Here is a 26,698-nt window from a genome sequence, read left to right as displayed (position 1 = left end):
ATGAAAGAACAATTAAGGTATTTGCTGATCTTCCATCTCCTTTATTGTACTAACACTTACACAACTCATTCTTTAAAAAAGCGTAGTCCTACTCCACTGCTCATATGAATGACCACAGTTAAATTTTGGACTTTTTTAAGCTTGAGGAAAAGTTGTAATTTAACATATCTGCACAGCATTACAAACAGTACTTTCCATTACTTTTAATAATGTTCATTTATTACATAGACTATCAAATTACAATGAATACACATTATTGATATTTCTAAGGATTAAATTAAAGTTAAAACGTGAGTGGTTCTTCTGTGCTTACAACTATAGACAGATAAAATATATCTGATTATAGGTCTCTGCCCTCATGCTTTTAGGAGCATCCTAGGAGCTTTGGATGAGCATTTACCACCACCAGGACAATGACCTGCTATTGTCCAGCTCCCACAGCAGTGATAAAGATGGTTTCACTGCTGGAATAAGCAACACACATATTTTAGCATCAAAACTGGAAACTTCTCAGGACTTAAAGGTGTTGAAACCTGTTTTATCCATCAGCTCCTACAGCTGAATCACTGTCAGTATTGGTTCAAGAGGGATACATCTTATTAATGCCAATTACTTAGTCCAGACAGACCTTAAAAAGTGCAGGATCTACTGCTGTACCTTGAGTCACTGTACTGTCAGTGACACACATCATTATATTATATAGACATTATATTCTGAGCTAAGTGTGCGTACATGGAGATTCTGCCTTAGTTGTTTCCCACCTTATCACTTCAGTCCTCAATAAGCATACTTTTGCAATATATTATCACAGCCCCCTTTCTATTTACAGACTGTCCCATCTGTATACAGTTCTTCAGCATGTCAAGAAGCACTCTGTTGAAAGTATGACACCAAAGAAAAAAAGTAACTGGACCCAAGTCCAGTTTTTATTGGTAATCACAAATTATTTACTCTTTCAACATAAAAATCTTCAACTAACAAAAAGCGGAAAAGTTTTCTAAAAATATATACAATCATAGCTGTTCTATGCCAGTGCGTAATTTAATTTACATTACTATGACTATTCACTCAAGTGACTAAGAAAAAAACCCAACTATTTTCAAAACTAAAGTCTGTAAGAGAAAACCATTAGATATTAAAAATTTCCTCACATTATGTATTTTGAGATTTGTCAAAATATACTTCCCTGCCCCCAGGAAGCACAGCTTATAGACAGCATGTCATACTACAGGCACACAAATCCTATCCCCAGCAACTGGCTACACCTTTCTTTCCGGAGGCTGGGCAGATCCTTTTAAATAACAAGAAACAGTTTTGGTCATACTGACTTCTCCTTGTATTCAGCTTCAACACATACCCACTATGTCTTCAAATATAATTCAGACAATAAAAATATGACTTCAAATACTATTTCCTTAATGGAACGATATTTGATAATCTGGAGAGTTTTGTATTGGCTTAATTAGATCCATTAGACATGTGCCTTGGTACACAGAACAGGAAAACAGACTTAAATTCATTATCTCTTCTGAGAAATAAAGCCTGATAAGCATGCAATACTAGTGAGAAACAACAACTGGTAAAACCCACTAGGAAAAAACACACTTCAGTTCCAGAAATAAAACATTACTTGTCAACCATTACAGAAGAGCTCCAAGAACTGGCCATGCCAGCATGTGTAAGCATTTTCTCCAGCTGACCCTCACAATTGCAGGCTACTGCCAGCCTGTAGCACAAAGAAATCACAAGCTCAGAGAAACAAACAATTCAGTGCCATGTACTGTACTAATGAACTCGCCTCTTCAGGTTTTTGGGAGGTGGGGGTGAGAGGCTATTCCTGTATCACAACCCTTGTAATTCGGATGCTCTTAGAAATACCTTGAAAACCCTTTCTCAGACCCCTGGGACACATGCACAGAGAGGGGGGACCAGCCGCAGACAGGAGGAACATGCCACAGGACCCCGCTCAGCCAAAACACTTTTATCGCACAAAGTCCATTCTTGTTAACGTCAGAATACTATGCATTTCTTTTACTTATCGTCCTTCGAAGAAAACCTTTACTAGATCTGGGGCAAATAGGGGGTGCCTGCTGCCTGCAACTTTGGTGTGTGTAATTTCTTTCTCCTTACCTAAAAAGAAAGGCAACCCTGGGAGAGATGGGGGGAACAGAAGCAGGCCTCATCATCTTTGGGTGTAACGGCACACGTGGGTCCCAGTGACACTAAGCTATTTGTCAAAGTTAGCTCAGCATGTTCTTCTGCAAATAGTAGCTTTGGACAGGAGGAGTTTGAGAACATCTCTGCAACCCTGTGGTTTTTGGGTCCTCCTTTGTAAGTATGTACTAACCAGACTCTCTCCCAAGGGCTGCTGAGATATCCAGTCCTGTAATAAATGAGCTGTTCCCATAGATGTTCCCTGGATATTAGTCCAGTAGACTTTCCCACATTTCTGGAGACAGTGGAGGTTTTCAACTAGCTGGTAGGTTGTGCCTCACAAACAGTGTTTATTAGAGTTCAAGAGCTCTCCTGAGAATTGGAATTAAGATAAAATTAGATGTAACAGCCTGCTTGTCTGCATTTGAAAAAGGTGATCCATCTTTCAGAAAAAAAAACAAAGCTAAAGGCTTCTACACCCCCCACAAATCTGTAAGTCAGAAATCACAAGTGATCTTAATAATACATTTAGTATTTCTACATCAAAGTAAAAAGATTTTAACTAATCTTTAAGTCTTCATGTAATCTATGGGAGATCACATAAATTCTTTTAGTCAAGTTCCATACTATGTCCCAATATTATTTTAGTTTGCTTCTTACTGAGCTGTAATACACAGTTAAAAGTGACATGAAACTGCTTGCTGATACAAAAGAGCTAACTGCGAATCATTAAGAGGATAATAATACATATATATTGTTTAAAACCTGTAATTCAGTTTTTTTCTAGTGTGTAATAGATCTTCTGCAACAACTATTTCTTATTCCAACCTGTAGAGCCTTTTGATTCATTGCTAAGGAAACACTAACCAGGTCAACGGACATTCAGTAGACTTGTAAGTATTTTTAAGTTTGAGTTATTCTGACTTTCATCAAGTGTTCTTCTTGGACAGGAGGACTCGCAACACACAGCAACAACAACAAAAATTACTTAACTGCTACTGCAGATGGGAAAAATTTGTGTGCATGATGAAGTTTCAGGCAAAAATTACATCCTTCCTGCACTTCTAATCTCATTAAGCTTGATTCCACCCAGACTTGTCAAATGCACACATGGGATAAAACTCTTCTTCATGGGTTGCTTCCATGCTTCTTGACTGACTCCCTCCATTTTCTCCCCCAAGGTTCCCAGGTTTTCTCCCCAAACCCCTATCTTATTTTTTTTGCATACAAGCTCACCAAACCCAATGTTCTCTGCTAAAATTACTTTTTCATTTGAACACTAAGTTCAATAACAGGGGAGTAGATATTCAGCTATTTTTGGCCTAGCTTACAATTGAACGCAAAAGAGATCTCAGCGTTAGTTTTTAAAAGCATCTGAAGTGACCACAACATTTTTTCCTCCAGACTGCCTCTGACATTAGTCTGTGCGTCTGCTAGAAATGAGCAGTTTGAACTCATAATTCCATAAAACACCACTTCCTAAATTTATTTGTAGGAGGTGTCATTTTTCTGCGGTATGAAGACTCATTTGATGACAAAGGAGGATGAAAGGTTGATTAAAATAGGCAGCCACCAGATGAACCGCAACCTGAGCCATGCTCCTCCTGTGGTCAGATCATACTTCCTGTAAACCTGCTGTGCTGAGCTCAAAAAAGTGGCTCTCCCACCCCAGCCTCATCCTAAAAAACACCTTTATGTGAAGGAAAGCTGAGAATCATCAGGATTACTCTGTCCGGACCTACTTAAAGACTCTGCCTAGGCTTTATACCACTTACAGAACAAAAATAAATAAATAAATAAATAAACCCAAACCAACAGGACAAACCCACTCACTAATAACATTAGTCATAGCTAGATCTCCAAACAATGCCTGCATACTCAAGACTACGAATAGAAACCAAAAGCTTGGATTTTAAAGCAATAAACATAAAAAAAGCACTACCATCCCCTTCCTGAATAATAGTTCCCAAACTACTTAAATTATTTAAAATAGAAAGTGGAAGAGATGTACAAGAAAAAAGGCAATGGAACGCGCTTCTCAGAGCACAGACAGGCGTTGGACAGGCTAGAGGGAGATGAAACAGGGAACCAAAAAAATAAGGAAATGTTCTATTAATAGCAGATATACTTGCAACTACAAGGGTCAAATAGGAGGATTAAAAATATAAACATATTAAAATTAAAAACACAAATATAAGTTGTCCATCCTGGCCTGTACTGAACTGAATTACAGCAAAAAAATTCCAAGCTTTGCTATCAATTTTCTCCCCCCTTGAGTAAAATTCTTTGCTATGGTTTAGGAAGCACTTTGCCACTTGGGGTGGAGGCAAAGAAATGTCACATTTCCAGTAGTTCTGAACATGCAGCCATGTTACAGGCAAGTTTGACGGGTTCAACTTTTTTCAAAACAAATGTGCATACACATGTGCTCCCTGAACTATGGGAAGCAAGTTGTTTTCTTGGAGAATGTATAAATCTTTGCAGGTTACATTATTCAGTCTAAAATGGATTTTTCTTCAGTCCTCCTGAAGGAGCTGGATTCAGAAATAAGAACTCTCAACAGATGGAAGCCATTTAATGCAGCATTGCTGAAGACAGAGAGAAAAATAAAAGGCAGAGAGAAAGGCAGATAGGACAGAATAAATACCAGATGGCAAATACAAAAAAATTCAAGGGAGGGAGTAAAAGCAGGAAAAGAGAGACAGACACACACAGTGACAGTCCCAGAATTGGTGACATGACCTGTCACTCTCTTAAGAGACCACGTGGTTAGCCTTTTTTCCTGCTCCTCTGTTCTCTTACAATAAGAGACAACTGTGTTTATCAGGTGTCTACAATCATTCTGGGAAAATTACTTGCTGCCATGGACTATGGCTTCATGCTTAATCTTGTTTCACTTAGAAGAGTTAAAAATAGAAGTTGGAACAGCTCATATTTTGAATGCACATGGGAAAAAAAAAAAAAAAAAGTAGCCCTACCCCGAGTGCAGTAATGGTGCAGACATTAGCAGAGCTTGCTGTGGCACTCTGCAGGCAGCCACCCTGTCGGTGAATCAGGCAAAGCACAAACTTGCTTTACTATGAACAAAGCACAGAAAACAGAATTAGCATCGTGAATTAACTTTCACTTTTACTCAGTGTATCTTGATTGTTTGCAGCTTAAAAGTTAATGGTTAACTCAGCTAATCTCCCCCTTGGTTTACATTTGGACATCAGCTTCCTTTATAGCAAAGCATAGATGCTTCAGCACTGAATAACATGAAATATATGAATCACACCCCTCAACTGTATGAAGTCTTGCCATATACTCTGATTTGGAGCCAAATTCTGACCCCAGGCTCTGCTTTCCTTCCTTTCATGGCACTATTGTATATTTATTACCTGCACTATTCTGGGCAATAGCTGGAGTTACATTTTCCTACCTGGAAGGAGAAGGGTTTCTGCACTCCTAGACCAGGCTCACACCACAGCGCATCACTGCCTTAGCCCATAACCCTGCAGACACATTTCACAGCAGCAAAGAGATCAGCAAGTAAAGGAGACAAGTTTACAGACTACACAGTTTCAAGGGAAGCAAGCAAGAGTGCTTTACTATCTGGTCATTCATCACTTATTTTGACAACTCATGTTACACATTGACAGGTTTGACAGGTGAGAGGTAAGCTTCCACTCTCAGCATACCAGCCAGCAGGTCTTTCTTTTGGCATGGATAAAATGGTTTTCCCTCCTGTTGGCTCAGTGAAATATAAAACACGTTCCCAAAACCAGTAGCAGCCATGGCAGTTGTTAACAGCTGAGCCTTTGAGGAGAAAGGAGCAGCAGGTCAAACTCTTCACTGTAGGAATCACAACTGATCTAAACTAAAGGTCCCCGCTCCAAACCTGGTGCTGGAAAGCAACACTTGATTGGGAGCAAAGCCCAAACCAGGGAGCTCAGAAGAAACCATCCCTCACTTTCCCCTAAAGATTTAAGTACTATCTGCTGTACCAAAAATGCTCTTAGAACTAAATCTAATAAATGGCTTTTGGGAGAAAAAGGCTAAAGACTTACTGAAACAGCCAAAATACACCAATCTGAAAGTACCATCCAATAGAATCACATCAAATATTAATGACTGCTTTAATTACCCCAGAGGGGGTTCTCTATTTCTATCAGGTTGGGCTCCTGATCGTCATCTATCAGTAGAGCTGGCCAAGTAATCAGGTTTTCCAGAGAGCTTGTAGGAACAAGTCCACACTCCTGTGCCTCCACACACAACGTGCATTGCTCTCGAGAGCTGCACATGCACGACAGTGGTTTGCAGAGCTTGCAGACACACGCTACCAGTGAAAACAGTAATGTGCCGAAAAAAATCTGGCTTTAGATTTCACCACTGCAGGCCTTAACAGCTAAAAACTTCAGCACTCAAATGCTCCAATACACTGCAGCCCAAGCCCTCAAAAACAATTGAATTAATTTTTCCCCATGGCTTTTCTTTGGCTTTTAGTCAAATTGGGGGCTACTCATATTCAATAAACTCCCTACCATTTGTCCACGCACACTAGAAAATTTCTCTAGTGCTTTCTTTTCATTATGAGACTTTTTATAGATTTCCTGACATGTCATAAACTGACATGTCAGAAAATGAATCCTGTGAACAAAAGCACTCCCCCTGCCAAGCAAGGAACTGACACTCTCCTAACCTGGTTCACAACAAGCTAGAGCCAGATCCCTCTCTTTTCATCGTTCAGGAGACTTTATACAATGGACACAAAACAGAGGCACATACAAGGGTACTCGCGTACAAGGAGGCATATCCAGTAACTGATGGGCGAAGAGTCCTTCTGCAAAGTTGCATCAGCTGCTTGTGCCTTTGGGCTCCTTAGAGTCCTCAAGAGAGGACCATCTTAGAGGTCTCAAGAGAGGACCATCTTAGAGGTCTCAAGAGAGGACCATCTTAGAGGTCTCAAGAGAGGACCATCTTAGAGGTCTCAAGAGGTCTGAAGCGCAGCATAACAACCTCTAGCCTCTTGAGGACCCATTGGTAAAGCACAGCTCAGGTGACCCGCGCATCTCACCTGTTAACATTGGAAAGCAAACCATGGGGCCGTACTGCAAGACCCCAACCAACTTCAGAACCACAGCTCATCATCTTCATCCTAGGCAATGTATAAAAGCTAAGTGTGTCACTGAATGGTGTTAGAAGGGCATTTCTTTCTGACCTCTCTTCTTATCTCTGCATACATGCATACATATTTTGTAAACATGTATGCGTGAGTACCATATGAATATCTGATCATCTACTAAAATAATAGCACACTGCCTAAATGTGCCATTTCTTCCACAGAAAAAGGGAGTTACAAACATTTTGTTCACTTCAAAAAAGGTAAACATTGACTTTAACAAAAAAGCAAAAGAAATCACAACTAATTCAAATGTATAAAATATTTGTGCTGTATTTGACCACGGAAAACTAAAGGGTACTTATACAAACAGCTTGTTAGACCAGAATATAAACTACTCTTGAACCAGAAATGGCAAAAAGAGTATAAGAGAACAGCACATCTGATACGCCAGTCTGGAGAGAGACAACAAAGCCATGTGTAAATGTCAGACAAGGAGTAAAAATGCCTGTTGCTTACTTGCCTTTTACACAGATACTACTTCAGTGTCTGCGTATATCTTCAGAACATGTTTCATAATCCTGGCATCTTGGTTTATAAAGACTGCAAAGAAAGAAAACAACTACCCACCAAGCTGAGGTAAGAATCTTTTGGCAGAGATCCCAAAACATCTCAACCAGAAAAAAAATCTAACCTTATTTGGAAAAAACACAGAATTTCACTCAAACTATATCTGCATTGCCACTTTTTATTGTTAGGGAAGAGGGACAGATATGAAAAACATGCTTTCAGAAATACATTAACATACGCAAAATGAGATAATTACAAAAAAAATTTAAAAATAATGAGGAAAAACACTTAGGTCTAAAAATTGTTTGGACAAGTTGGCTATTATTTCACATCTGCTCTGCACAGTATATTTTATGTCTTCTTTCAGTGAGATTGCCTTGTAATCTATTTTTACCTCTGTAGAATCACACACACAGAAGCATTGTTAAGAGGTAAATATAGAAGATGCAAAGAATTAGAGAGATAAAAAAACGTATTCCAAGATCACTGTCACCTTTAGAAGTGAAACACACAGTCCTCGAGGAGAGCAGATAAACAAGAAACCAAACTCCACAGGGAGCTGTGAAGGAAGGAGTAGTCACAGGCTTGCTATACAACTATAAAACTACCAACTTTATCAGAGATTGAGTACTCTGAATTAGATCTTGGGCTATCAGCTATAAACAGGTGCTTGTGCACTGTAAGCAAAGTGAAAGGTAAATCCCACTTGCTTTGTTCAAACAGTGCAATTTTAAATCACTGGGTGGCTAAAAGAAGTGTAGGATGGTTTGGTTTCCTTGTATGATTTGTAAGATTTAGTTTCCTTGTATATGACTACTATATACAATGGAACACAATTATGGAAAACCTACTGTGCCTAAGCTTCAGGTGTTCAGAATACATTAAAAATGCCCCAAAAGAAGAAACCATTTTGGTTTTCCCAATAATGAACTCCTAATCCTTCACAATGGAGGCCATCCATGTTTCAGTCAGTTCTGACTTACTCCATATATTAATATTTTTTTAGTTTTTTTAAGTTACTGTGTAAAACCATGTCATTATATTTATAATGATAAACACAAAATTAAAAATTAAGATATTTTAGGCTCTGCCTTTAAAAAACATCACTCACTTCATCTTGTTCTAAAGCCAGTCATCCGCTAGGGACAAACCTGGAGGCCTCTCAGTAAGCCGCAGTGAATCCTTCCTGCCCAGGGAGACTTACAGGGAACCAGACCGGCCATTCAGATCGTGGCTCAAGTTGCCAGAGGTTTTTACCTGACAACTTCTGCCCCATGGGCAGGACTAAAACATCAATGAACAAAAGACTTAATGCAACAATTGTAGCACCTGATATTTTGTGCCACTAATGCTTTTTTTTTAAATTTAATTTAAGTCTTGCAAAAATCAATGTCATCCAAATATGTTGAAGAGTTCAAGGCTCCATCATACTTGGTCACCAGACTGGAAGAAATCCAGAGAGGACAAGCTGCAAAATGGAATAATTCTAGCCACACAGCATTTTCACCACTCTAAGTTTTTGGTATTGTCAGCTTTTTCTTTTTTTTTTTCTTTTTTTAAGAAGTTGTTGGATATACTGCATCCAGTTGCTACAAAAACTAATGTACGTCATACCAAGACTGTAGCTGCTAAGCATTACTGGGAATGGAAAACTCCAGATATTCAGCTTGTAAAAAGGCTAACTTGTAAGTGTCATCCAAATTTGCTTTTCATAGGTGAGCTGTGAACTTCAGTGGCGCAAGTGAATGCCACAGCTCTGCATCTTTGGTAGTGTGTTGGTTATTCAATGCATTAACAACTCCTTCCATTGCTCTCTTCTTGTTCTGAACTTTCTGTGAAATGAGGATGTATACATTAGCAGAGGAGATTATGCTCACCCCAATGTAAAGGATCCATTGACTAGGTTTTTTTCCTAGTAAGATTAATCTTTACTTGCAATGAAAAAAACGTGTATTAAGAAAGAAGTGTATTATCTGCTCAGCTGTGCGGCAGCCTCACATGAGGTAAGCAAGGTTGGAAAAAGAATTTTTACTCCATTGCCAACATCAGTACTCTCCTGGAGCAAGCAAGCAAGCACTAATCTTCCTTCACACCAGTTGTAACAGACACAATTTTAAAAGTATCATATAATAAAGAACATAATTTCAGTGTACGGCCTTTCCTTTCCTTTTAATTCTTCTTTATGCATCAAATTGAAGAGACAACTTAAGTCCTCCCCTTTTCATAGGCCACATTTAAAGAGTAAAGACAACTCATACTAGTCCAGAAAATCACCAGTGCTGAGATGATGGCAGTGAACTGCATGACCCTCTTGAGCATTTACCCCCACACTTTGGGGAATAGGGAATGGAGTATTAGTGACACTGAAATAAAGGCATGAAACTACACATGAAGCCTAAGGGAGTCTTTTTTCCCTTTTCAAATATACTCCATACAGCATGTGTTTGATGAATACTAATTAAGTATAGTAGAAGTGTTCAATTTGTAGTAATGAACTTCAAGGGCAAGATGCGACTCCATAGTCTTCAATCAGAGCAGACTCTCGTTATGGTCAAGAGAGACACTGCAGGCATCAGATTGGACTAATGAATTTCAGCATAATCAATATACTTGCCTTTCTGTGCATGTGTGTGCATACACACACACACATAAACACAAAATACGCTAATCACACACACACACACACATATATACATGTAACTTACCCTAATCATACATGTGTGGGTGTTTTTTTTGAGAAATAAAGAGTGCATCCAAAACTTGCTGGTGTTATTAATGATGAAAATACTACTTACTGGCAGAAGTTCTACAAATGCAACAAACTGAACCATACATTTGGACACAAAAAGGGAAAGCAACAGGATACAAAGCATTGCAACCACCAGGGAATCCAACTTTCTCAGCAGCACGCTGTTCTGGAAGTCCATTAACAGACAATTAGCAGATTTTCAGTAGGGCCTTTTAAAACTAAGAGGTAATGCAGAGTCGTCATAAACATGAAGAGCTGGCATTGACCTGCCTGCTCTAGACAGAACAGATAGGGCAGCCCCCACCTCCGCAACTGGGACAAAGCAACTAGATCTCTACTTGCACAGATATAATCAACACTGTAATTGAGGAAAAACAGAGACACACTTGCTTCTCATTTGGGCAATACAGAGTTTACCACACCTATTATATATACATCAGTGATGCCCGTCTGCCGACTTCTTTTAATTTACTGCTTTTCTGTAGATAAGAACATAAAAAAATAATATGACACAAAAGATCAAGTAAACCATTAAACATAAGGTAAGCCATTTTCACTGAAGTGGCACAGTTATAGGATATGGGCACTTTACAATCTCAAATGAAATGAGTCCTGGATTGGCCTCGTTAGGTAATGACCTTTCACCTCCGTCTCATGCTTGAGTTACAGAAAATGTTACTAATTAAATGAACAACATTATAACAGTGGGAGTCCTCCTGTTTCTGCCTGCCTTCAGGATTTGCACTTGTACTTGCACAGTACTAGGAAGACTATGAGGTTTGTAATGTGGAGGTGCGGATTCCTTGCTCACACCCCATATTGTTTAAATGACAGCCCAATTCATATAGGTCTGCTCACAGTGCAGAATACCATCACGCAGCTACCAGCCATAGCATCGCCTTCTACACATCTCTTCAGTAATTACAACAGCAACGAAAACAGTATTGCAAATATGAAAGTCTTTAACAACATAAACACCAAGTTTTGCAACTGGAGAAATCACAAAAAAAGGAGTATTAAAAAAATCCAGAATGATGCAGGTACATTGTTCTTTCTAGCTGACACACAGAAGCAATAAATTGCTGCTCTAGGCAGCAAAGCACTGATCTTACCGCTCCTGTCAATGTTCTTCAACTATGTAACATCCTGCAGCCAACCTTCCTCTCCAGTTCATTCTTTTGAAGAATTTTCCCCCCTCTACTTTGTGTTATTCCTACAGCTGCCAGCCGCACCAGTCCTTATTTGAACTGACTGCATAAGCACATACCTAAAATCTAAAATCTAAAATAATTTACATTGGAAGAACTAATAATGCTTTGGGGCACTATCCATGAACATTTTCATCACCACAACACAGCAGGTGCTAGTTCCAGTAAACATTCAATATTCTACCCTCCTAAGACAATGCTGAAATAGGGCAAAAAAAGAAGCAATAACTGTAGGTTCATATACTGAGAAGAGAAAACGGGTGCTGCAACACCAGACACTGCAGAGGTGGCAGTTGAGCTGTGTTCAGATTAGTGAGCTATATAATAGTGGTGTTTTGCTAAATTAAAAAAACAAAAAACTAGGATTGTTATTTAGTTGTTCCAGGCAAACATCGGGGTAATAATTTTCTCATGTATGTCCAATTGTAACACTGTAGACATTCCCTCTCTCCCAAAACTCTGTGCAAAGTTATTGTTAGTGTATTTTTGCCTAGCCCAATAACAAATGCCATTATTCATAATTAGTAGAGTCATTCACTGGAGTGAAAGGTATAGCACTACGAAGGACGCTTTATTTGGGTAGAAAGCACCTCATATGGACACAGTACTTGTTGATACTACTTTACATGCAACTTGTTTCCTTTTAACCTGAATTGAGAAGAATGAGCATGCTTACTTATCTTTTTAGTTAGTAAATGGTTAGTAAAAGATGCAGGCACAATTGCAATTCTAAATGGCAGAAAGCAAGCAGTCTCTCTCCTGTTAACTCTTTCCCAAATGATTTTACCCGTCTTCAGACTGAGGCTGTTCTGCCTCTCAGCCCTGCAGAAGCTTGGACAACTGCAAAGCACTGAAGAGTTCACAACTCAGCCCGCGTACCTAAGGAATCACAAGGCATCTGTGGAGAGGGAAGAATGGCAACTCTCTTCCCTTATTAGAAAATGCAAGAAGTCGTTTATTTCACACCAGCGGCTATCAGCAGAAATCCTGCTGAAGAAGATGCAAAGGCCTTTATCCTCCACAACTGAGTGAACCCTACAACCGCCTTTCTGCTCTGACTTTTCACCTAAGGGCAGACCCCTTTTATGAAGATCAAATAGTCTTTTGCTTCTCAAGCAGGGGGAGTAATGCTTTGGCACGTCCTCTCTAGGTAACAGCAGCAACTTCATAGGCAAAGGACTGCAGTCCCTAGCGGGGCAGTGACAGACTTTAGGGACAGCACATGATAACGGCACTAAGCAGCCTCCAAAGCACCTGCAGTTTGCTTGTGCAGCTCCAGAGCATTTTACACACCAAGCAATTTTATCCACTAGTGGCACTGAGTTTTCCACCACAAGCCTTTAGATCAGATTTTGATCAAAAGGTTTCTTATTCAACAGATTTCCTCCGAAGGCACAAACAAAAGTAATAATTGGAAATAGCTGGGCATTTCACAATATAGAAATAGCTTCAAGACAGGACTTACATACACCATGTGTGCCAGTGGCACAGCAGAGCCAAATAACAATGGTGCCATCAGCCTCTTGGCTGAAAAACAGTGAAATTAAACATCAGTCATCAGAAAAATCTGGTAGAAATATCAGCATGATTCCTAATGAAAACCACCGATGGAAAAGGGCTAGTGAATGTTGTAAAGGGTACACATAGAGTTTGGATTGATATGTTGGATATCAAGCTCTTGCTTCTCACGTATTACTAACATAGACTATGATTAACATTTTACCAATGACATACCAGTATATTTATTACAGATGTTGACACCCTTAGTATTTGTGAAAATAAATACTTATAAAGCAAATATAATAAAATATTTAGGCTCCTCATGCCGAAATTTTTATTGTCATTTAGCCAAGGTACAGTTCATTCTGAAGCAGAAGAGCGAACCAGGACGCTTCCAACACAGCAGCAAATGATCCCGTTCAATAAATCCAGTAGCCTACTGCCACCACAAGGAAAACAGTGGAATTACTTCCAGATATAAAGTAACTATTACCAGTGGAACTAATACAGTAAATTACACTTATGTAAGGAGGAGACAAAATTTAGTATTTTAATCAGGATGAAGAAGTATTTGAAAACAAAAAAAGCTGGGAGCGATAATTTGCAAAAGCTCATCTCCCCCAGTTTCTCAATGTTTTGCATCCTGATGGGATAGGAGGCTGGGAAGTATGAAGGCAGAAGGTAAAAAACAATTGACAGAACAACACTGAAATGGTACAGTTCTCCAGGGCCAGCCTTCCTAGGACTTTGTTCTACCTTCCAGGATATTCCACACAAGAAATGAGACTTTAAACAAAAGTAAACTTAATAAAGTAACATAACTTCTCTACAAAATAAATTAGAAAGAGGTCAGATGATTCATGCACATTCAGTGGATCTATGGGCAGGAAAGGAAACAGCTCTAAGAAGTAATGACATCTTTCATAAATACAAAACCAGGACTACTCTATACACAACCAGATGAAAAGAAACATTTAAATACTTATTGCTGCAGTAAATATGATACTTTTGTGGCCCTTATCTCCATACTTTTCACTGGTGCCATGCTTCACACAGGTAGAATGGAGGAGGGTACAGGAAAGTCCTTTACCTTATTTGTACTCAGCTCTAATACAAGCAGGTGGTTGATTTATGGTACAGACCTATGATTACTACTTAGAAGACATGAAGTACTACAGCAATTAAGTCACAAGGGCAATGAATCTCTCTGCTTCTAACCAACAAGAAGATGGGTGTCAGAGAAATAAAATCCTCAAGAGACAGAAACGAGGCATTATTCATCCCATCCAATTCAGGTGCTTACATTCCATATAAAGTCAACAGAAGACATCTATTATTTTCCATATTGGCCATACAAATGACCTGGGCTTCTAAATGAGCTATTTGAAAATAAACAGTATGGCCACCTCCCAAAATAATGTATTTGGTGCAATTAGGTATTATCATCAATGGAGACATAAAAGTTACCTGTCTTCTTCTGAACTTCAGATGCAGATCACTGCACTCAAGGGAAATGGCTGCACAACAAGTACTCTGACTTTCTGTTGCTATTCTGCTGTTTTCTCCCCTTCCTCCAGCACCCAGAGGAGGAAGCAAAAAATAAAACCACAAAAAGATAACACAAGCATTGCTGTTAACATTTTAATCATGCAGATTTTTCACAATGAATTAAATATCAAGACTGGAAGAAATCTGCTCAGAAATTCATGTGACAATTGACAATGAAGGGACAACACAGATCTTCAAGCGGAGCTGGCTCCTTCAGGTGCTGGGGAGACACCAGCATCCAAGATGCGTGTCCAAAGACTTAAGATGTTATAAGCACAGAGAAACACTTTTGAAGTTTTCTGTTATCAGTAAATACAATATAATGCAAAAAACCTCCCATATTTAATTCAGTTACTAAAAGTGTTCCAGGCAACTCTCTGAAGCATGCAATTATGTGTTTGGCAGTTCTCAGCTGCTTGAAGATTTAGGTAAGCAACTTGTAGGGTCAAGCTGACTTTCCCTTCCCCCTGCCACATAGTTCAAACAAAAAGAAACAGCTCACACCATATCACTGCGTGATGGCTTCAGACGAGTCACTTTATGCAAGAGGCAGAGAACTGTAGGCTAGCTGTGAGAACTGAAAAGGAGGTATCACAAATAATAGCCAGGACAATGGGTTTTCCCACTAGGTAGATGGAGGAAGAGGAAAGTAAGTTTAAGCCTCCCTACTTCCAAAGCACAACCCTAATATCAACCTTTCCCCCCATATTGGGAAGTGTGAAAGAGAGAGGGCCCTCAGAATGACCAGAAAGCCGAGGGATTTTTTCAAATGCTCTAGAACCGAGATCCTGAAAGTATCCACAGGACTTAGGTGTTACTTCCTTTAAGTCACCCACTAGAAATAAGCACCCCAAGATCCATGCATACTCAACATGAAGTTGTGTCTGTACGAAGTAGTTTGTGTATTGCTTAGCTCAAAACTTCAACTTTAAAGTGTGCTGAACTGCATAAACTTTGGTTATTTACCAGGAATTTTGTCCATAAGGAGATTAGATGAGTGGTGGCCATGAAGACCATGAGACACACCTGATAACAGCGAGATGCTAATTTACATTGGAAGGCATGACTTCAAAGACCACAGCTGTTACCAGCTTTGGTTCTTAAAGCAGCACATGGGGAACGTGATATCCTCTCACCAAAATATTACCATTCTCCTAAGCTATATGCCTACATTACAACAATGGGTAAATATCCAATAATTTTAATCATCTGTGTTTTCTGGGGCCTGAATTAACATTATGTCCAGAATATGACATCCCAGCAGCGCTTGAGTAACAGCTGTATTTGAGAGGGAAAGAAAAAAAAAAAAAAACCACAGACAAAACCAGAGTCTTAAGTCCTGCAAGAACCAATCTTTATGATTCAGCTTTCATTCCATTTCAGGGCATCATATGAAATGTGATCATTAAAGAAACAATGGACCCTTCATGAAAGCAGAAAATGAGTGCCAGCATGCTCATGAAATTCCAAATCTGTCAACTACATTTGGCTACCTAAGTTTCTCTAGCCATTTCCTCTGGATGTGGCGCTGTCTTTTCTTCTGGTCTCAGACACATCATGTTGGCTGAGCAGCTGCCACAATTCAGTGATGGTGAAAGAGCTACCCATTTCTGCAAACAGAAAAACAAAGCCTATATAGAGTTTGGAGATTAGTCATATGAAGTTATCGTTTATCTGAAGTTACTGTACTGCAGTACTGCATTGAAATAACTAGAAAAATACTACTTGTGTTTCTTGCAAGGTAAGTCAAAAGCACCTCAGAAAATAGCACCAAGAAAAATGGGGGGGGGGGGGTGGGGAAGAAAAGGATATAACCATTGGGTCTGAAAAATTACTATCAGAACAGGGGAGAATGGATACCACAGTAAAATTTGGCTTAGGCAGATTTAGAGAGGAAGCTAATTTTTAAAATAAACCTGAAAAGCAAATCAAGAATTGAACAGGAATCTACAGCAAAGAGTTCAAATATCAGCCAGAATACACAGGGAGGGGGAAGAATATAGGGAGTATTAGTTTCTTTTTCTAAAAGAATGTGATACCACAGAAAGCCATCTTTTTTTTCAGTGATACTGTCAGGTAGAACTCAAAACTTCCTGCTTTCAGCCACGGATTCGGACTCTGATCCTCACTGGGCTTTGATTCTTGAGGTCTGGTAATGCAGGTCACCATCACCTCACAAGACAGAGCAGAGAACAGGCAGTGTGTCCAATTCTGAGAAACTCTAGTTCACTGCTCAGTATATCAACAGCCATTGATTTCAGCTTACTTCAATATGCCAGCAAAACAGCTTGCTACTGAAGAAAGAGCACATCTTGCTTCCCACTTCCTGCTCCCCTTCACCCCCGGCTATGTAGTCCCAACCGTCTTCTTTAATCATCTCTGATGCTCATCAGATCTTCGTCATGAGACAATTTAAACTCAGGAACTTTGCAGTAATTCTCTTTTTCTTCCTCCCTTTGAGTTATTCAGTAATCCAACAGAAAACTCTTAGTTCACAGAGCACTCCAGAAAGCACTGTAGCTGTCAAAAGGTAAGAAGTGGCAGTGGATGGGGTGAAAGGGGCAAGACCCCCCATTTTGGCAATAACATACGTCCCAACTGGCGCACTGCATCTTGCAGAACACGTGGCACATCTGACTGCTCTGCCCACCAAGGTGGTTGTCTTCAGGCATGAGTAACAATAAAGAAATATCTAACTGAAGCGGTATGTTTCACACATGCAGTTCCTTACCTGACCCACAAAGAGGGAGGCTACTGCTAACAGCGCTGTGGGCACAGCATAATTATGAGAGACTAAGCTGTGTTCTCTGCTGAATCTGGTGACACTGCACTTAATGATTTGGTCATTTAAAGCAGCAGTTAACCATTCATCTGCTGGGCTAACGTGCATGTTTGCACTAACATACTGACTCCTGATACTGAAGCAGCAATAGAGAGAAAAAAAAAGAGAGAGAGAGGACATTTGACAGTAATTTTTCTTTTAAAAAGCACATGCACACTTAGTTTTGACCTTGTAACAAATAAGAACACGGATAAAAGCAAGTGTTATCAATTAATATGTATAATATGATTGAAACAACCAGGGAATTGATGAAGTCCTGTGTACAGCCCCCATCACTTAATATTTAAAATAGGGAAACAATAACAAAACATGATATAAGGTTTAGAAATAAACTGCTAGACAATGGAGCTTTGTAGATAGGTAGAATGCTTATGTCAGAGAAGGTAATGGATTGTGGTCCGGTCAATAAACCTTGAAGAACCGCTTGGAACTACCAAGGTTAGGGAAGAAGTAGGTAAAAGGTAATTCCTACAGGGGGAAATGGCAACCACCGACTCATTGACAACCTACTCAAACGATACAACCTACTCAAAAGACGACAATGAAGGAAGAAGATAGAGTCTGCGCACTAATTTACATGAGAGGCAAAGAAGAAAGACCCATTCGTTTAGGGAAATAATAATGAATATATATCACTTAAATATACAAATGTGGGAATTGTTGAGACAAAGGTGTGCTGTCTGGAGACAGGCACCCATTCATGCGCATCAATGAGATTAATTTGAAAATACCTCAACTCTGTGCGTTATTGGCTTGCACACCAGGTAAACGAACCCCGTTTGAGGGACAACACAAGCAAAGTCAATTCCTTTTAAAATTTCTGACTTTTTTTTCATCTTATGGACTAACAGAAGGTAATCCAGAGCATTCTTTAGAGAACAGTAATTTAGAAGATGCTGTTTTGAAAAACAGATTGATGATCTTCAGCAATACAAATAGCATGCAGTAAAAATAACGTGTGGCGATAGGGAATGCACAGCAAGCAAACGTATTGCAGCTTTACTTGTATGTAAAAAAAAAAGGACACTTTAGAAAGGGAAAAAGACAACATAAAAAGCTCACTGCTAAATACGGGGGTTTGGGCGTGAAAAATCATCCAGCCAAGGCTACCCGACTGCATTCAGTTAATTTTTCTCCGTACAGGAGCGCCCCAAACCACCGCCGACCAAGTTCATGAATCCTGCCCAGCAGCCGGGGACCTCACCAGCAGGCGGCAGCGGACACCCGCGCCCGTCGGGCCGGGAGGCCGCCCGCGCTCCGCTCTCTCCCAGGAGAGCAAAAAACAGCCGCTCCGGACGAAAAACACCTCCCCCTCTCTCACACGTAAAGCGAGCTCTGCTTGCTATTTAGAACAGCTTGCTCCCCGAGTGGCGATGCTCTTCCCAAAACACAGCTGTATTTTGGACAGCAGCTCTCCTCGGGAGCTTCTCCAGGAGCGGTACTTCCTCCCACGAGCCTACGAACCGAGGGTCGCCGCCCGCCCCTCACAGCGCACCGGCCCGAGGGGCCCCCGCTGCCGAGGAGACGCGAAGGGAGCGCCCGACCGCCGGCCGGCTGCTCGCCATGCGATGGGCGGGAAGGGACGCGGACAAAGGCTACGCCGGGCCGGGCTGCCCTTCCCTCTCTCCCTCCCGGCCGTGGCAGTGGCCGGGCTGCCCTCGGGGCCTCGTCCCGGCGCCAGGCCTGTACCAGAAGCGCCCGGTACAGCCTCAGCCCCGCGCCGAAGGCGGCCGGTTTCACACACACGCCGCGCCGCACCGCCCCCTCCCGCGGCAGCACCCGCGGCTGCCCCCCGCCCCCCCCGGCTCATCCTAGCGCGGAGGGGGCGGGCAGACACCCAGAGGCGGGGAAGCCGATGAAATGGCTTCCCCCAGGGCAGGCCCCCCTCCCCCCGCCAGACCGGGGCCCCTTCCCCCTCCGCAGCCGTTACCTGGAGGAGGCCGCCCATTTTGGCGCGCAGGGCGCGGAACTCCTCCGGCGCCGCCTCGGGGTAGAGCTGCCCGCGCAGCAGCTCCTCCGTGATGTCCGCGTTGCCGTAGTAGGCGACCTGGGCGATGCCGCTGAGGAGCGCGCTCAGCGGCTTGGAGCCCTCGGGCAGCGGCGGCGGCTGCTCGGGCGCCGCCATCGCGGAGAGGGCGGGGCCGCCGGCAGCCCCGCCCCGCTCGCGGCTACGGGTACGGCGGCCGCGCGGACACAGCCCGCGCCGCGCCCGCCCCCACCGTCTGCGGCCACGCGTGTACAACCCAGTTTTCTCACGGGGGTGAGGCGGACCGCGCTCTTGGCAAGCTAATCGCTACTATCACCCACCCAACACATAAGCGGAAGAAGCCGTCGCTCTACCATCCAGGCGAATTTTATGTTACACAGATATCCGAGGGGGTACCCCCCACCACGAGTGTGCATTTAACTTCTCCCCCACCGGGGGCACGGCCAGGCGTAACGACAGGCATCCCCGCTGAGCAGCACTCCTCGAACCCCTGCAATGTTTCAAAGGTATCTGCGATTAAAAAAAAAACAAAAGGGAGGGGGGAACCCAAACACACACAAACCTCCCCACCAACCAAACCCAAACAGCAATGACCTCACCGGGTACAATAAATTTCTGCTTTCTAAACTGCTTCTTCAAGAAAAAGTACTCCATTTCACTAAACACTCCAATATTTCAAGGAAACTTCCCCAGGCTTTGCTCTCCATCCCTTCGCTGCAAGATGCAGGGCAGACCACAAAACACAGGAAGAGTTAAGAAAAAGGTACTAATAAAAATCAAGCGTTTTCTCTGTCCACCATTCTACACAAGTTTAAATACAAAAAAAATATTAAAATGCTTCGTATATACAAGCATGCGCAGTCACAAAAGAGACCATGTGCTCTCACAAGAGATGTCCACAAAAAATCTTCTGCTAATAACACAACAGTATCATTTACCACTCAATTTCAATTATTTAAACCCTTCATAGTTGCACTCTTTTTTTATGACATACAAGAAATACCATGTTGCTCGATAAAATATAAAACCTAAGTTTATGATCAACATGATCTGTTCTGCCTAGTTCTTTATTCTGCATCTTTTTGTAAGTGGAGAACAGGCAAAGAACATGTGCAAGCTGTCCTTGCCTGAGGGGGATCACAGCGCACACCTCTTGAAGCTAGAGGTACAGGTAGAATTGACAGTACATGCATCTGAAGGCTTCTTCCACTCTCTCCATCCATTTGGACATTTAAAATATCCTTTTTCTCCCACGGTATTTAGATTACATGGCATCTTTAGAAGCTTTAAAGAACCTGGACATACAAGAGTTCCCTTCAATCACTAGAAATGAATATACAGTATAAGAAATGTAACTCCATTTGGGTACAGACTCCTCACTGCACAGCTGACCTTTCAAAGACTCAAAACTCTTCTCTAAGGAATACAGTTCACCACTGCTCCCATTTAAAAAGAAAAAGGAGCAGGGTAGTAACTCGTCATGGCTTATCTGTATCACCACAGATTATGAAGTAAAAATTCCATCACTCAAGTTTAAATTTCTGAAGGTACTGTTCCTCGATGACATGCTTTCTTCCGCTGCAAGCTGATTAAGTCCTAATGAGCAATGCTCGTCTACTGACTTAGGTTGAAGTACAAAGACAAACTTGTTCTTATAATTGCTTTTTCTTCTCAGATCTCAGCCTACTCACTGCCTTGCACGAAGATGACAAAAAAAGCCTGTGAAGAGTGCATATTTTGACTTCAAAAAAAGTATAAAATTATTCAGAATGCACGTGGCAGCAACCAGTAACCTGTGTCTTTAAGAATATTATTTATTTGTTTTTGTAAACAACCTTATTTTTAAACAAATTAAAAATACACTGAAAAGTCTCTCTCTATATATATACACAGTACATGTTCAAACTTCACTTCATTGCGATGCCGTGGTTTAAGCAGAAAAACAAGATTTCTTGATCCAAAACTCAGTTGCAATACAACCATCTTTGGCAGTAAAAGCACACCACACTGCCAAGACCCGGTCCTTCCAGGAATACTTCATTTGTTATTTATCACCTGAACCGTTTTTCGGCCGTAGTGGTAATAGCTGTACGCAGATGTCACCGTTGTGAAAGCTGTGATGCACCTTTAGGGAAAATAGTTCCTGTAAGTCATTTGAGTCTAAGTACAATAATAAAAAGTGTTATTTGTAAGAGTCTTCCCTATTTTTCATGACACAGTCAAGGACTATGTCCTACAGAAATGCAGTTTACAGTTTATATGCTGAAATTCAGCACCAAGTGGAGGATTAAATAAACAAAGGAACTGCCATCCAGCGCTAAGTAGCATGTTTCAGCGTAATTGCATACTAGGCCAAATTTTTACCATATTAGCACTTGGTTTAGAGAAGGGAAGACAAAAGATCTGTTTCAGTATTTGTACCCTATATCATTTTTACCAGCTTGAGAACTGACTGATGGGAGAAAGTATCCCTTGGTAGTATGACTGGGGAGGACTCAAATCATACAAGACTTGAACTTATCATTTTACCAAGTTCCAAAGCTAAATCCCAAGTTTCAGCTTCGGCCCCTTTTGTTCCCTTCCCAGAAGCTGGGTAACCACCATATATATATTTCTAAATTAGCAGTGTTCCTCTGCGTCAAAGGCTGACACCATTCAGATGTGAGTCACCGCTACAGCTCTGCCCCTCCCTGGACACACTGCCAGACTCATCCAGGTCATTTTTGAGAGTGTTTAGAGAGGACCCTGGTAAGTTACACCCAGCATTTCTCACAACAGGGTAACTCTCTCAGAGTCCCAGATAAGCAGCAAGGTAAGCATCTCTAACAGATGTAATTCTAGATTTGTCTTTCCAACAGGATGAAAAACCATATTGACTGTTAAGATCAACGTTCCTAGTTCCTTAAAAGCTTTGGGTTTTGCGTTTTTTTTGGTTGGTTGGTTTTTTTTCCTAAAAGACAAATAACAGTCATTTTTCCACTGCTTTAAACTAAGCTACTTAGTAACTCTGCTATCTGCTGTTCAGCCTCTGTTCTGAACTCTTACCTAACTGCTCAGGAGAAATAACTGCACTTATAACACCCGCTACATTTCAGATTCAGATACAGTTCAGATCTCCAATGACAGCAGTGAAAGGAACAGCCATTATTTAAGGTGGTATGCTCCTGTATGCCCGTTTTCATTCAATCCCTCCCCTTCCTTCCTATAATCTAGCAGGAATCACCGATTTCTTCAGGTGCTTTTCAAAGAGGCTTAGGAAAACTAGATTTCAAGATAGCAGGTACCGTATAAAGCAAATATAAGAAAACACTTCCCGTCTATTTTTAGACCCTGATATCAAGGTTGCTTTTTCAAGGACACTTACAGCATGAACAAATAAAGAATCCATGCAGCCTTTTTTCCCATGCCCTTCTTTTTTATTAATCTGAATTTACACTTTTCCTGTGTACACTGTGTCTATTCTGAAGACTTGTTTCTTAGCTATTATTCCTGGATCTTAACTAGTTTCATTTGACTACTTTTTGCTTCTATAGTAAATTAAGTACCAATGAATATATAGCGCTTGCATCAGTTAAGAATAAACATGTAAAAATTCAGGCAGATGGGTCTATTACATCATCTGGGCACAGGTTTTTTGTTCCACACAATTAGATTAATCTCAATTACCAGTTTCTTTAGGAGTACATTAAATTATCTGAAAAAAAGTGAAGAGGTAAGTTACCATAATGTCTGCAGATATATGCTGTCCACATAATTGAAAACAGGAGCTGCTAAAGAAGCTGCCACCAAAATTAGCTGAACTGCTGTATTCATCTGATAAAAGAAAAACAGGAAATGTGACCAAAATGAAGACAGGTACTATGCAAGGAATACCAGTATACACTTTTATTACTGGTTTAAGTCTTAGTCTGTATACAAAAAATTTATTTAGAAACCTCTTTTAATGAAGCATCTTACACACTCGAAATTAGCATGTGCTCTGACAGTATAGTTGAAAATCTTTCAGAATTTAAGTTGCCTCCAAATTAGCTGGCACTATTTTGAAACTGCACTCAGCAGTAGTAGTAAACAGCCCCCTCCCTCCAGACTACAACACACCACCCCAAGTACTGAAGGGTTATCTTTTGTAATGAGTTACTACTCTTACCTTGCTAATGAATGTTGGTTTTAATTGGGCAGTAGCATAACAGGGGTTAAAATACCTACTGAGTGTTCTCTGTGAGGGGAAGAAAAGAGGGGAAAAAAAAAAAAAGGCAATTCAGTATATTCAATTTGATATACCTCTTCACGTGATACAGAAAAGTCAATTGTAGCACTAAAGAATCACACTGCTACCACTCTTATATGATTTATTACACATCACACACAGGAAAAAAAGTTATCAGTACTCTGACTCAATTTTATGAAACACTGTTCTGCTTACATATCTATCTGGCAAAAGAACAAGCACAGCATTACATCTTAGGCTATCCACCCAAGTTTTGAGCAATCCTCAAGTCTCAAGATGAAAATCTCCTGGTTACAACTTTGTTAAAAGGCTTATTCATTTTTTTTATACTTGTAAAAATACAGAAGATTTAATAAAAATAAAATGGTTACACGTTCATACAATTTTGTTTAATGCTATACACTTACCGGTGGAGAAAGAGTTTTGTATCGCACATAAAAAACAGCAGCAATGAGCGCTACATCCCTCAGAATAATCATGGAAGTAAGTGAAACTGAAAAACCAAGCCAACAGGATCTAGTGAAAAATCACGCCCATCATTAAAAACCAAACCAAACCGAATAAATACAAAATATAAAGCAAGAAGAAATAACCACTCTCAAATACTTCTGAACAAGGTTTTATGCCTGACTGAAGATTTTTAACACAACCTCTGAAAGGGTTTAATGTGAAGTCTTAAAACAATCCAGTCTATGAGAAAATCTTTGATATAGCTACTAACTATTATTGCTTTAAAGAAGCTACATTTGAAAATGGCAGTATATAACAGTTGTTTTTGTACATGGCAGCACATGCTTTCTGTGAGGTCTATTGGGGGGCTGTTTTTTTAAGTATTTAATAGCAGCACATAGCAAAGTGTAACTGACAAAGCAAGAGTTCCAAGAGATACACAAGTTTTCCTTCCAGAAACACAGAAACATTACTATACAGAAAATTAGCTGCTTTACCTTATATAGTACGTGGAATTGACATTTTCTCACCTGGGATAAGATTTGCACAAGTTAGGCTTACATAGAGCACACTGATGAGAATTTTATCAGCCAGAGGATCAAGAGCACTTCCCAAAGCTGATTTCTGATTAGCCCAGTTTCGTGCAATAAATCCATCCAGCTATGAAAAACAAAGTTCAATGTTTCTCTGTTAGAAAACTTAGAATAAAAATAGTCTATATATGCTACTGTTACAGAGATGTTTCATGAATGACATCATATAATACAGCTAGTTTAACTAAGATGAAATATGATACATGTTAGCTGATATTTTTATCATGGTTTTTTTCACACTGTATTCCAGGTTCTGGAAGCCTCTGAACATACTCAATTCTCATTATTTCAAAAAAAAAAAAAAAAAAGAGAGAGAGAGAGAAGAGGTATCTGATGTTCTAAAATTCACGCTGCTATTGTCATGATGGGTGCAGCAGGTACACCTGCACATGTCAACAGACCACTAGATGCATAAGCACTGACTGGACAATGCCCACCCGGGGCTGGTCAGGGAACCCTGATATCTCCCGTTGCTCCACCAGCACCAAGTCCCCTTCAGGCACCTGCGAGCTCCCTTCACAATGTCGCAAAGGATGCGTTTAGTGTTCCTAGAAAACGACAACTATCAAAACGGATCTGTTTTATTCATTTCCATTCTATATTGGGAGTCCAAATTTCAATGCACGTCAATGGGATCACCCTAACCCACGCTATCCCCAAAGTATTTCCAAACTGACGTAGACATACCAAATCCGTTACGCCGGCCAAAACAAAGACACCTAGTGCAACACGGAAGTTTTCTTCAACGATCAAATACCCTAAAACTGGCGCCAAACCCATTCTTGCCATCGAGAGTATATTTGGGATCGTCCAGGGGTTTTCATACTGTAAAGCAAGAGAGCAAAGACTTCAGGCTGGGAAGGCAAACCCTACCTTGGCGCCCAACAGAACTAAGCAAGACAAACAGGCGCTTGAACCTGAACCGGCCAGAAAGCCTTGCAAGTTCCTGGAACCGACCTGCCCTTTGCGCAGGACGCAGGGACGCGGCCTCGAACTACTACGAAACATTAACTCAGCCCTCAAAAGGAGGTTACGCCGCCCGCCACCGAGGGACCCCAAAAGCCCTCGTTCGGCTGCAAATTCGGGCGCGACACCCGTGGCCCTCAGGCAGCGGGACCTTCGCCGCCCCACGGGGTAACAAGTGCCCCCCGCCCGTCAGCGACCGCTCCCCCCCGCGCCGGTCACGTACCAGCTCGGCGTAGCGCCCCGCCACACGCCGCTCCCGGGGGGGCTCCGGCGGCCCGGCGCCGCCGCTCCCCGCCCGCCGCTGCCCGCTCCCGCCGCTGAGGAGGCGCCAGGCGGCGGCGGGCGCGCGCAGCAACCGCTGGGGCTCGCGCAGCAGCCGCTGGTGCTGCCGCAGGGCCGGCGCCGCGCGCGGCCCCGCCAGAGTCCCCGCGGCCGCCGCCAGGCAGAAGACGCCGCTGTTGCCATGGCGGCGGCCGCCCGCCCCGCCGCCGCCGCCGCCGCGCCCCTCCGCCGTCGCCACCGCCCCGGGTCGGCCGGCCAGAGGCCTTGCGCCGCCGCCCGGCCGCCTCCGCCCCGCGCCGCGGAGGAGCCCCCAGAAACCCCTGCCCAGCCAAGCGGCGGCCAGCATGGTGTGGGGTGGCGCCTGCCCGCGGCCGCTACGCGCGCTGCGGCCCTGCCCGCGGGAGCGAGCGGCCTCCCGCCGCCGCCGCCGCCGCCATCCGCCGCCCCGACAGACCGGCGGGGGCGGGGGGGGGCGCGCGGGGACACGCTATGAGCCGCAGGCGGTGCGTGTGCGGCGAGG

At 41.9% G+C, this 26,698-nt stretch overlaps 2 protein-coding genes across 7 annotated transcripts in view; both read right to left on the bottom strand.

The window, feature by feature from the left end:
* The window catches only part of COMMD1 (copper metabolism domain containing 1), an 80,944-nt gene extending 61,111 nt beyond the window's left edge, over positions 1-19,833 (bottom strand). For 4 of the 6 annotated variants that reach the window (XR_011325434.1, XM_069787431.1, XM_069787433.1 and 1 more), the window contains exon 1: positions 19,603-19,832. Coding sequence is in view for 5 of the 6 variants with exons in the window: in XM_069787431.1 (XP_069643532.1) it covers positions 19,603-19,797 (195 nt within the window). In the remaining variant the exon portion in view is untranslated. Of the gene's footprint in view, positions 1-19,602 lie in introns of all 6 variants that reach the window. The other 2 variants (XM_069787428.1, XM_069787429.1) reach the window with 2 other exon arrangements.
* A 1,622-nt stretch (positions 19,834-21,455) lies between these two features.
* Positions 21,456-26,688, bottom strand: CRLS1 (cardiolipin synthase 1). The gene is made up of 7 exons (XM_069787427.1): positions 26,120-26,688; positions 25,618-25,755; positions 24,868-24,997; positions 24,295-24,380; positions 23,807-23,875; positions 23,381-23,472; positions 21,456-21,784 (listed from the first exon to the last, which is right to left on the bottom strand). The coding sequence occupies exons 1-7, from the start codon at positions 26,522-26,524 to the stop codon at positions 21,697-21,699; spliced, it is 1,008 nt and encodes a 335-aa protein (XP_069643528.1). The 5' UTR covers positions 26,525-26,688; the 3' UTR covers positions 21,456-21,696.
* Between the last annotated feature and the right edge of the window lie 10 nt (positions 26,689-26,698).

The sequence above is a fragment of the Haliaeetus albicilla genome, chromosome 7, assembly GCF_947461875.1.
Source record: "Haliaeetus albicilla chromosome 7, bHalAlb1.1, whole genome shotgun sequence".
Lineage (NCBI taxonomy): Eukaryota > Metazoa > Chordata > Aves > Accipitriformes > Accipitridae > Haliaeetus > Haliaeetus albicilla.
This window is presented reverse-complemented; position numbering and strand designations above follow the sequence as displayed.

What these genes read in the sequence shown, in the direction of transcription:
- CRLS1 (XM_069787427.1), bottom strand. Translation starts at nt 26,524, where the DNA reads ATGCTGGCCGCCGCTTGGCTGGGCAGGGGTTTCTGGGGGCTCCTCCGC. An exon ending in CGGGGCGCTACGCCGAGCTG is followed by an intron (nt 25,756 to 26,119) that starts GTACGTGACCGG and finishes CTTGCTTTACAG; the next exon opens with TATGAAAACCCCTGGACGAT. An exon ending in ACAAAACTCTTTCTCCACCG is followed by an intron (nt 23,876 to 24,294) that starts GTAAGTGTATAG and finishes TTCCCCTCACAG; the next exon opens with AGAACACTCAGTAGGTATTT.